Here is a 12,303-nt window from a genome sequence, read left to right as displayed (position 1 = left end):
ATTGTATGAAAAAATCAAACTACATACAGTCTTGAGTGATGGGAACAGGTTGTAAATTTGGTGTTTTACCATTTGCGTGAAAATAAATAACAGAAGTAGTAGAACATGTAGCTATACCAATGCTGTTGCTATTTCTCTTGTTATTGAGCAGTGATACTGCTGTGAGAAAAACAAATTTGAAGCTGACTTCACCTCATAACTTTAGAACAGTGCTACATCAGGATAAGGCTCATGGTAAAATTCACCAATGTAGTTAATTCATGAGTCTCAATATTACTTCGCAGATTATCCTGGAATTCTCCAACAGCTAGCCTTTTCCCTAAACAATACATATTTTCGGAAATTTAGCAAATGACTATTTTTAATCATGAAATCAGTTTATTCTGATAAATTTATTATTTGTTTATGGTCTTCTGAATTTATAGACACACGAAAGATGCTTTTTCTTTGTTTTGGAATATTTACTATGGATATCAAGTGTTACCTCGGTGTTTTATTTTTATATTTGTTTCTCTTCAGCAGTTAAACCAGGAATAAATTGCATTGATGGTTTTGATTAAATTTCTTTTGTATAATCAGTTTATTTTGTGTATTATTAACAGTTCACATTTATTGTGTCAAGCATTTGATAGGCATTGTCTCATTTAATTTTCAGTAATTCTGTGAGACGGGTTGTTATTATCCACATGATAAAGGTGGGGGCCTAAACCCTCCAAGTGTTCCCAGCTCACAGTTTATAACCGCAGCGACATTCTGCGTCCTGAAGTAGGTGATACAGAAGTGTATATGTGGCTAATACCCTTATGAATAGCCTAGTACTGGAAACTTTATTTCCATCTTTGAACTGAGGAATTCAAAGATTACCTCAACCCAGAGATACATTTTTACCTTTTCCCCTCGTTGTGAACAGACTGTGTAGTAGAACCTCTTCACGTTTTGTTTAGAGAGTTAAGACAGTTTATTACCTTTCCATTTATGTTTAAATTTAAGCATAAATTTAAAACAATTTATGTTTTCTCTGTGGTTTCATGAGAAAAATACCTTTTGGCTCACTGACTTCCTCACTAAGTCTTTGAGAGAGATGCTGTTAGGTGCAAACGTGGGAAGGAAGGTACAATTTCCAGGTGCTAAAGCAGAGCACACAGAGGGTGAAGCACTGAAGGTATTTATAAGGAATTTTGGAAACAGATACAGATAATTAAGGTAATGAAGGAAAATCTTTTTCTAGAATTAGAATAAGATAATTTCCTTAAAGTTGGCATTTGTAAGAACAGCCACCCTCTAAATACTTTACATGCATTATCTTTTTAATTCCTATAATACGGTAAGGATTATTAACAATCTAAATTATTATGAGCAGCATCCAGATGAGAAAACGGAAAGCCAAAGAATTTAAGTAGCTTGTCTAAGGATATATGGCCAATAAAGGGTGACGTCAAGATTAGCACTCACATGGTCTGGCTTGAGAGCCTACCCTGTGAACTACCGTGCTGCTCGGCAGTGCTGTTCAGCAGAACTTTCTGTCACAGTGGAGGTGTTTCATGTTTTGTACCATCCAGTGCAGCAGCCACTAGGCACATGGGCTACTGAGCTCTTGTAGTGTAGCTCGTCCAACTAAGGAACTTGATTTTTTGTTTTAAAAATGTGAATTCATTTAAGCAACCTCTCTGTGTCTAGTGGCCACTGTTTTGGACAGTGCAAGAGTGCACAGGTTCTTTCAGATCATGTAGAGGTGGAAATACGAGACCTTTAGGACTCCCTTGCCTAACTCCTTGTTTTTACTGGTCAAGAAACGGCAAGCCAGATGGTTAGTCTTTTGCTTAGCATCATAAAGTTAAAGCAAGGGACAAAATTACAACCCGAATGTTTATACTTCTCATTTATAGCTCTTCCCATTCTGTACTTTTGTGGTATGTAGAAATTTACATTTATGCTGCTATTGTTAATATTAGCTAGTAAAACTGGTTTTTGAAAATTTTTTTTTAATGAAATGCGTGTCTAATAAACCCTGTCCTCTTTTCTCAGGTAATAGAAACGTTATCGCGACTTTCTCGCACACCTATAGCGTTGGCCACAGGAATCAGGTAAGCTGTTTTCTCTGTGGTTCGTGTGTCCCGTTCAGTTCAGTAAAGTGATTGTTTATCAGATACTTACTATTTGTAAAGCACTTTGCACACAGGGACTGCATCTCATTCACTCAGAGTACCTAGTTTATAAGTACTCAATAGACATTTGAAATTTGTTGAACAAATAAGACTTATTTGTAGAGTTGAATAAAACACCTTGGGTAAACATTGCTCTCAATTTACTGGCTGCGATCACTGATACGTTTATTTTATTTTTTAACTTCCTCTAACATTTCTATACAGGTGATTCATTAAGACAAATGCTTAAGTAAATAAATATTTTAAAAGATATTGTAGTACGTTTATATCCTATAAACCATAACAGGAAGTCACAACTTTCAGGCATTTTAAGAATTAATCAGACAACCAAAATGATATATGTACAAGGAGATATACTGAAAGTTTAGTACCAAATGAAATCTTGGAATTATAGTTGACCCTTGAGTAGTGTAGGCATTAGGGTCAGCCACTGTCCACACATTTGAAAATTTGAGTATAACTTAGGTTGATACTTTGCATCCTCTGTTCCTCTGCATCAGGGGTTTCAACCAACCATGGATTGTATAGTATTTACTACTGAAAAAAGTCAATCTATAAGTGGATCTATGCAGGTCAGACCCTGTTGTTCAAACGTCAACTGTAAATTGGTTAAATCCTACTTTTTCCATGCAGTGAAACGTTATCCAGTAAGTATGGAGATGGAGATACATATGTTGTGTTGGGCCTTTTCTGTTTAAAATACGACATATTCAAGTGAGTTCAGTTAGAAAGTTGTATTGTTAATGATGTTAGAAATACAGAAGAGCAGTTTCCGCAGGCACACAGCCAGGCCCCGTGGGAATGGAATGGATCTCGTCTCTCCTGGGCTCCTGCAGGGGTCTGTGATTGTCTCCGGCTGATATGGGGCTCTGTGAGCCTCTGTCTCGTCTTCTGTCGCTTAGATTTTCTGCTCCCATTCAGACGCTCACAGAGGGCATGCAGTCATGTCTACAGCTTTAATCAGCTGCGGCTGCACAGCCCAGTCCTTGGGTACAAAGCATAGTGACCTTAGGGGTAAGATGCCCCACAGACCCTTTCTCAGAAACGGACCATGAATTTGGCATCTTTCTACAGAGCGAGTCTGTGAGTTGGATAAACATTGCATACCGTGTCATTTCCTCTTCAATCTATGATTATCTTTCCATGTCAGCATATATTTTGTTACATGCAAGCCAAAGATTTTGAAATAGCATGTTTTTATTTTTATGTGTTTATATATAGTTAATTTTGAAAGGATACATAGAATTTTTTTTCCTTTTTAATTACTCTTATTTATGATTTCAGTTTTTACTACAATGGACTTGTATATAAGAATATAATAAAACATGTAAAGATATTTATTTTAAAAAAGGATTTTGAAACTGGCATTTCTCACACATTTTAATTTATTTGAAAAATGTATTTTCCTTAAATGTCCTAAGTATTAAGTTAATCTGTAAACCAGTGTGAAATATTTTCCCTATACTAAATATAATTATTTAGTGCTTATTTGTTATTTTGATGGGTCCTCTTGTTTTTATGAAACATATGACATGCTGGCTGAATGTAAAGAAAGCGTAAACCTTTTGGTGCCATAGTATAATCACTGTGATTTTGTTAGATGTAAATTTAGGGCATTATGTTGTTGTTATGAATAAAGAGCAAAGCGTGAGGCAAACAGGGGAGTCAATGGCTAGGAACAGGGCATAAATTAAAGTGATTTTCTTTGACCAGGGGACAAAACACCATACTCTCCCTGAGGCCTGTTTGACTCATTTGTCCCATAGATGAAAATAAAAAAATATGACATATAGTTTATGGTCCGAGTAGAAAAGTATATTAGAGTCAATGATCATATATGGAGGACATGACATTTTTTACTTCTGATTTTTTTATTGATACTTGTAAACTGAGTCATGCTTGGAGGATTGTTACCAAATTATTCATCAGATCGGATTCTCTAAGTGCAACGAGACAGTGTGGGAGATGAGGGCCCACTCTGAACTGGGAAGCTGCGGTGGGCAGTGAGGCGAGCCTGCGAGTGTGTGGCTGGTGGGAAATGGTGAGCACCGTAGCACATCTGCAGCCACCCACATGGCTGCAGTGACCAGCAGTGACTGCGGCAGGGGCTTTGGGGTAGCAGGTGCCACAGCCTTCGTGGGGGAGTCTGACACAGCCATGGGGTCCCACACTTTTGGAGAAACCCCAGACGTCATGTGAAACATGGTGACTGACCTGACCACTTTGGCTGCAGCTGAACGTTTGTGTTTCGTGAGTGCTGCATGTCCAGCCTCGTAGTTGCTCATCCACTCTCTTTTCTTCCCTCTCTCGTAGGCCCTTCCCAACAGAAGAAAGCATTAATGATGATGACATCTACAAAGGCCTGCCTGATTTAATAGAGTATGTTGAGCGTTTTCAGCAAAATTAACACCACTGCCGATTTTTGCATCCTTTGTGAATTTTAAGCACAGATGTTAAAATAGCTATCTAAAGGGGAACTGTGGCTTCGTAAGAATTAACCTCAAACTCCTGATGGAAATGTTCACAAGAAAATGTACTTCAAGTGGCTTTTAATTCCTGTTGTATATCTTGCATTGTGTGAGTCTCTATGGAGAGTAAAGAAACAGACAGCCATGAAGTTTTAACATTTGGAAGTTTCTCAAAGGCATTCCAGAGGTAGTAGACGAACCTGGAATGAGAAAAATAAGAAACAATCCGAGAGAGAAGTAGAATCTACCATCAGACTTGTAGGACAGATAATGCTTGCTGTGCAAGTTCAAGGGGGGATGAGATTAGTGTGGGTGGGGGTTATTCAGGGATGTTTCATCAGACGGTGTTGATTCTGAACAAAGAATCCTTTTGGGCCATATTATTAAATAGTCAGGAGAGACTAAAGGTCTTTGCAGCTGATTATCTCCTGCTGATTGAGTGACTTGTGCAGATTACAAATAAATATAAAACGTGATCCTCACTCCTCAGGGAACTGATGCCAAAGATCAGGTATGTTTGCAGAGAATTGTAATAAGACATAGATTCTGCTCCAGGAGAGATTCAGGTCCTATGGAAATTCATCGACTTATCCATCCTGATAACCCCAGCACAAGGAGCTTGTTCTTACTCTAGGACTTTTACACTTGCTGTGCCTTCTGCCCTTGTGGCTGACCCCTCACCATTCAAGTTTTCACTCAGATGGCCCTCCCAGTGACACCTTCCTGACTACCCCACCTGAAATTGTCACCCCACTTCCCTTGCCCTGTGTTTTTATGGTGCTCGCCTCTGCCTGAGGCAGTCTCGGTTTGCTTCATGTACTGTCCATCTCCTCATCAGAGGACCAACTTCACGAGATCAGGGACTTTACCTTGTTCTTGGCTATTTTCCTAGCTCTTCAAACAGTGTCTAGTATCTAGTAGGCCCTCAATAAATATCTGTTTTCTGAATAAATAGGACAAAGCTGCTCTGAGCATCTACCTCTTCCAGGTGTGATATTTCAGGCTTGAGCTGTCCATCAGGAAACATCTGTCAGTTCCTGGAAGCCTGTGCTAACCATGTTTCCACACACTCTCTCATGTAACACCACATTATGAAGTTGTTACTAGTATCACCACAGTTTACAAATGAGAAAACTGAGTCTTGAAAAGCTAAGTAACTTGCTAAAGATCGTATTGCTAGTAAATAGTAGTCTTTGGGTTTGAACCCATGCAGTTCTTATTTTAGCTCACTGCGTTGACTCCCACAAGCACCCTGCCTTGCTCCTCCAAGAACTTTCAGCTGGAGAGCTCTGTGATAGGAGCCGTAGGGCCAGCCAGCAGCCCTCCTGGAGTAGGCTGCATTTGGATGGGCCACAAAGTTTAATATTTCAAATGTCTATCAAGAATGATTTCTTATCGGGACTTCCCTGGCAGTCCAGCGGTTAAGATTCTGTGCTACCATTTCAGGGGGCCTGGGTCTGATCCCTGGTCAGGAAAATAGATCCGTCATGTTATGCTGCAACTTAGACGTGGAGCAGCCAAAAAGAAGAAGAAGAAGAAGAAGGATTTCTTAATTCTATTTAAAATCTCCTAGAATTTACTAATCTTCAGCAAAGTCATTACTGAGTGTCTCATTGAATTGGCTATAGTCTTCATCAAGTGACTATAAAATTACTGGTAATATAATTAAATTATTTGTAGTCTTAAAAAGAGTATTATTATTTCCAGTGCTATGATGACATTTTTTAACCTCTATCACTTATACTTACTCATTCCTATAATCTTGCTCATCTTGTTCTATTGATGTCAGAATTAGCCTGTAAGGATGCAAGTTTAGAGTAAACCTGGGTCCCCAAGCTGGCTGCCCTGGGAGATGCAGTCAGCTTCACCTCTCCACCTGGGGTTGGAGGTCCAAATGTCATGTGTTTCCTGCAGCTGCTTGCATTAGAGTTTGCTGTAAGGTCTTGATCTTCAGTCTTGGCTTTGTGATGAGCACTGTGGCTTCACATACTTCACTGTCACCTTTGGGGGTGAATCACCTGAAGGGAGGCCCCTGGGACAAACAGTGGTCTGCTCTGCTCTGCACTGCAGGGGGAAACATTCTCTCCTGATGTGGAAAGAAGCTGACGCAGGATGGCATGGAGAGCATGTGGGATGGCTAAACTGCACAATGTCCTTGCCCCTCCAGCCTTCATGACTGGAGTGTCAGATGTAACCATATATAGATGGTCTGGACACAGGAAAGCTAATATGGATGGCTGTTGATCTATTGGCCATTTGAAAAATCACAGCTCCTTCCTTCATCTCCCCTCTTCATTTTATGCAAATCAGAAATTATTGACCAAACTGTTAGCAAGAAACAGTTTTACTATGGGATTGAATAACAAAATCCAAACTGTTCTAGCCCAGTCGCGATGTGTGTGGGTGCATGTGTGTCCCTCCTACAGTTCTTAGAGAAAAATCTGTGTGGATTTATACATATATGCCTCTGCTCTCATGGGAAATAGTCAATAGCAAGAATTAAGCAAGATGATGTCAGTTTTTGTTTGTTTGCTTTTTGTTTTGTTGTTTGGTGGAGGGCGAGTTGGGGGGTCTGAGGCAGGAAATGGATTTCACAGCCTGTCTTCCTTCTGAACAGGATCCCCTTTGATATAGAACCTACACCTTTATCTTTTTTTTTTTTTTTAATCTCAGTTTCTTCATGACCTCATCAGACCTTCTTATCCTTTGATGGCTTATGGAAAGTGCTCAAACCAGTAGAACTGCTCCATTGTTCTCAGAGGAGGCTGGCTGCCTAAGCCCCTCAGTATGGAAATGCCGGAACTGCCGATATGTCTCACCATCTCCCTAGTTTTCCAGAGTAGAGAGCTGAGAAGCATCCTTCACCCCTTCCTCCCTCCCCCTGATCCAGATTGGTCCCCGAGTCTGATTGGTTGTACGTCACACAGTCTCTACATTCCCTCCTTTCCCGCCTTTGCCCTAGTTATGGTGCTGATGACCTCCCACCCCGTCTCCCTGTCTGACTTCTTCACTCTCCACACGACCCCTCCATAACCCCACTATGGTCCCCAGTTGCCCAGCTAAGGTTCAGCTCCCAGAGGACAAGGCTCTTCTCAGATTGGTTCAGCTCTTCTTCTCTGGATCTCCCCTCAGTCACCTGGATGGGACTCCACCCTTCACATGGCCAGGCTCTGCACACCTGCCTGCCTTCACACAGCTTGGCGTCCTTTGTCTGAATGCTCATCCTGTCTTCTCAGTCCATGTGCCATCCCTGAGGGTAGCAACTGTGTCTGCCTCATCTGCAGCTATATCGCCTGGAACATGGTATTTATTCCCCAAATACTTGTTGACTAAATAAATACACTGCAGATCCAGTTCAGATGTAGTATCTTCTGTGAAGCCTTCCCTGACTTCCTTAGTCAGAGTATCTCTTACTGTTTCCTCTGCATCATAGAATTCTGTGTTTCTGTTCTGTTTTCCATGTTAGACTATGGGAGAGCCCTCGGATCTTCTGGATCTGGCTATCAGTAGGTTCTTAGTAAAAATCAGGTAGGTGGGTAGACAGGAGGACAAGTCATCTTGGAATGAGTTTTCTCAGAGCAGAGTTCTCTGTAACTTCTCTTACCACTAGATTGTTCTCCCTTAAGGCACCTTTCTTTCTTCTGGGTATTTGACAGTTCCTTTCTGTCAAATGCCTCCAAATAACTCTTCCTGACAAACACAGACAACCTTGTGATTGCCCCTACTTTGAAAAATGCTCCGAGTTGCTGTGTGACATTTATACTTACAATGTTTTTATTTTTGTACGTATCAATTTATTATGTTCTATCTGCACAGGCCCAAGAGAAATGCTAAGGGCTGGCAGTATTGGAGAAGTGGAATTTCTTTTCCCAGAGAGGTTAATGCTTCTTTCTAACACACCTTAATTTATTAATCTCAATTCTTTGGCATTATTTGTTAGTAGAAGCTTTTTATGGAACTCTTGAACAGAAAGGAAAAGCTCGAGGAGTAGTGATAGAATGGGTGATAGGTAGAAGCGGCTGTTTCTACTTTGACTGAAGAGGTTTACTGTCTCACATGAAGAGTTTAGGGATCAATCAGTCACTGTGGAAGCATTCATGGAAACTTTAAAAATAGAGATTATTTTCCACTGCTGGGAGACTAGCAGAAGAATTTAAAAGGCTTTTTAAAAATGTCTTGTGGCCTTGGGACCTTTTCTTTAAGCAAAATACAAATAAAACAGATAAAAAAGGAATTTGACTCAAAGGGAACCTATGGGTATCCTTTGAGTGGCCTTGAAGGAACATGGTTTGAAAACTATTGCACTAGATATTGATGGTTATAATCAACAGAAATTAATGCTTTAAAAAGATTATTAATAACATAGTAACTCCGTCACAACTCTCCTGTCTTCTCCATAGTATATCCTTTAATACAGATTAATTATGAAACTGAGACTTTTTTTTTTTTGTTCAAGGCATGTGAGAGCTTAATTTCCCAACCAGGAAATGAACCTGGGGCTCAGGCGGTGAATATGCCTGGTCCTAACCACTGGACCACCATGAAATTCCCATGAGGCCTTGACATATGAAAAGTGGGAGGCAGTAAAATAGAGCAGGAAGAGAGGAGGATACTTAGATAGCATCACCCACTCAATGGACATGAATTTGAGCAAATTCTGGGAGATCGTGGAGGACAGAGGAACCTGGTGTGCTACAGTCCATGGATCCACAGAGAGTCGGATACGACTTAGCAACTGAACAACAGTAACGATAACAGAGCAGTTAAAATACTCAGAGTGTAAGATAGCCTGAATTTTAAATCCTAGCTTTGCCCTTTGATGAGCTGTGTCATTCTGGGCAAGTCAAAGAATCTTTTGTTCTCTCAAAATCCTTGTCACTATGACTGACCAAGCAACATGTCTACCTGTTAACACAGTAAATGCTGGGCCTGGGCAAACGAGGATAATCCATGCAGAGTGATGTAGTAAAGGCCCAGTGAGTGTTAGGTCATTACCCTCACTGTCGGATCTGTTGTTTGTCATTGTTCTTATCAGGAGGGACAGAACTGGAATGTGAACCTTTCACTCGTTCCACTCTAGTTGATCTGGATTTTCTACTAAAATCCACTAACCTGTTTCTCACTATTGTATTTACGGCATGATGGAAAATGACATTTATGTTGTACCCTTTGTTTCAGTGAAACCCACGTGGAAGATGAAGAGGGTCTGTACGACTGTGTGTATGGGGAGGATGAAGGTGGCGAGGTATACGAGGACCTGATGAAGGCGGAGGAAGCACAGCAGGCGGTAGGGCTTTGACCTGGCTAGGACTTTTTTAAGTTACTCTGAGTATTTTATAAGGAAAGTGATTACTTGAAGGACTAATTAATATAATAATTATAATTAATATTTATGCTATAATGAAAATTATAATAAATACAATAGTTGTAATTAGTTTAACTTCTGCTGGAGTCGCCTTTTGTTTTCTTTTTTTTAATCTTGCTTTTAACTATATAACTGTGACTTATTAGTCTGAATTATTTTATTAGGAAAGTGATTATTTTAATGGCTAACTAATATAATTATAATTAATAAAGCAATATTCATGTAATAAGTATGTTAATTGCAATTGTAATGAAATGATTAAATTAATATGATAGTTAAAATTATTTAGGTAATTTCTGCTGGAATCATTTTTTGTTTTCTTTTTTATGTTTAAAGTGTTAGTCGCTCAGTCATGTCAGACTCTTTGTGACCCCATGGACTGTAGCCTGTCAGGCTCCTCTGTCCATAGAATTCTCCAGGCAGGAATATTGGAGTGAGTAGCCATTCCCTTCTCCAGGGGATCTTCTTGACCTAGGGATTGAATCCAGGTCTCCCATATTACAGGCAGATGCTTTACCATCAGAGCCATCCCTTTTTATGTATAACTGTATAACCATGACATACTGTTGCATTTGGAGCTATATGAACATGATGTTGGGCTTCCCAGGTAATGCTAGTGGTAAAGAACCCGCCTGCCCAAGCAGTAGACACAAGAGATGCGAGTTCAATCCCTGGGTCCGTAAGATGCCCTGGAGGAGGGCGTGGCAACCCACTCCAGCATTGTTGCCTGGAGAATCCCATGGACAGAGGAGCCTGGTGGGCTACAGTCCATAGAGTTGCAAAGTGCTGGACACAACTGAAGTGCACAAAGTAAGACATTGTGAAGTTCAGAACATCCATAGGGAATCTCTTGTCTGATCCTTTCATTTTACTAGTAGGAAAATCAAGTCTGAGAGGTAAAGGGCATGCCACCCAGATAAATAAAGCAGAGTGGCAATAGAGCATAATTTCAGGGAATCACAGAATTCAGTTCAGTTCAGTCGCTCAGTTGTGTCCGACTCTCCGCGACCCCATGAATCACAGCACGCCAGGCCTCCCTGTCCATCACCAACTCCCGGAGTACACTCAAACTCATGTCCACGGAGTCGGCGATGCCATCCAGCCATCTCATTCTCTGTCGTCCCCTTCTCCTCCCGCCCCCAACCTTTCCCAGCATCAGAGTCTTTTTCAGTGAGTCAACTCGTCGCATGAGGTGGCCAAAGTATTGCAGTTTCAGCTTTAGCATCAGTCCTTCCAATGAACATCCAGGATTGATCTCCTTTAGAATGGACTGGTTGGATCTCCTTGCAGTATAAGGGACTCTCAAGAGTCTTCTCCAACACCACAGTTCAAAAGCATCGATCGGCGATCAGCTTTCTTCACAGTCCTACTGTTATAAAAGGAAATCTCTTACAAAGCAGATAAATCTACTTTAAATTTGATGTGGCATAAAATATATGTTAAAGAATATTTCTTCCTATTTGTTAGGAGTTGATATAAGGTATTTTTCTTTCTTTTGTTTCATTATAGGTCTCCTAGCATTTTTTTTTTTTTTGCTATTTTATAAACTTAGTTTCAGATATTACCATAGTCAATATGAGCCCACAAAACTATCTACATGAAAATATGTAAAACATTCAGAATTACTTTGAATGATTTTCTCATCTGTAATTTGAAATAGAAAAGAAAAAAGTCGGTTGCTTAAATTTTTATTAACATAGTCTTTTGTTACACAAAAGCCCTTCTTCATGAGCTCGGTGTACTTTGGGTTTCTTCAGTACTTTGATGAATTCACTCAGCTCTCTTTGACCTCTTGGATTTAATTAAAGGCTGGCAAGTTGTCTGATGCCCAGGTAGGGAGCAGCAGCTTCTGTGGAATGAAAACAGATAGGCTGGCCTGTGTTTGGTAAATGTCATAAGTGTGTGCTTTAACCTGCTGTGCCAGCTTACTGGACACCTGTGGCAGCATTTTAAGTGTTTCAGGTGACAAAGTGTTGTCTGTGTCCCCTTAAATTATCAGCTGCTTTGGGCACCAGCGGATTCTTTACTGTCTTTCCCAAGGACTGTCTTCACTGAGCTGACGGTGCTGGGCTGTCCATGTGGCCCAGGGTGAGCAGTGATGATGATAGAATGCATAGGGCACTTCTAGTGCACTCCTCAGGGTATTAGGCACTCCACATGGGTTATCTCATTTACAGATCCTTGGGCTGGGTACTGTAATTTTGTTTTATGGATGAGGAAATTGAGACAGAGAAATTAGGTATATTCTTCACAATGACAAGCTAAATGACAGTAAAACTGGTCCTTGAACCCAATTCTGTTTGAT

General features: G+C 40.4%; 1 protein-coding gene across 3 annotated transcripts in view; it reads left to right on the top strand.

The window, feature by feature from the left end:
• VAV3 (vav guanine nucleotide exchange factor 3) overlaps window positions 1-12,303 on the top strand; it is a 457,960-nt gene that overhangs the window by 207,155 nt on the left and 238,502 nt on the right. For all 3 annotated transcript variants that reach the window (XM_055401823.2, XM_088835531.1, XM_088835532.1), the window contains 3 exons: window positions 2,026-2,084; window positions 4,479-4,544; window positions 9,812-9,920. In XM_055401823.2, coding sequence (XP_055257798.1) covers window positions 2,026-2,084; window positions 4,479-4,544; window positions 9,812-9,920 — 234 coding nt within the window. The remainder of the gene's footprint in view (window positions 1-2,025; window positions 2,085-4,478; window positions 4,545-9,811; window positions 9,921-12,303) is intronic.

Source organism: Moschus berezovskii, chromosome 4 (genome assembly GCF_049115385.1).
Source record: "Moschus berezovskii isolate FMDL1 chromosome 4, NW_MosBer_1.0, whole genome shotgun sequence".
NCBI lineage: Eukaryota > Metazoa > Chordata > Mammalia > Artiodactyla > Moschidae > Moschus > Moschus berezovskii.
Note: the sequence above shows the minus strand (reverse complement) of the source record. Positions and strands in the feature narration are given on the sequence as shown.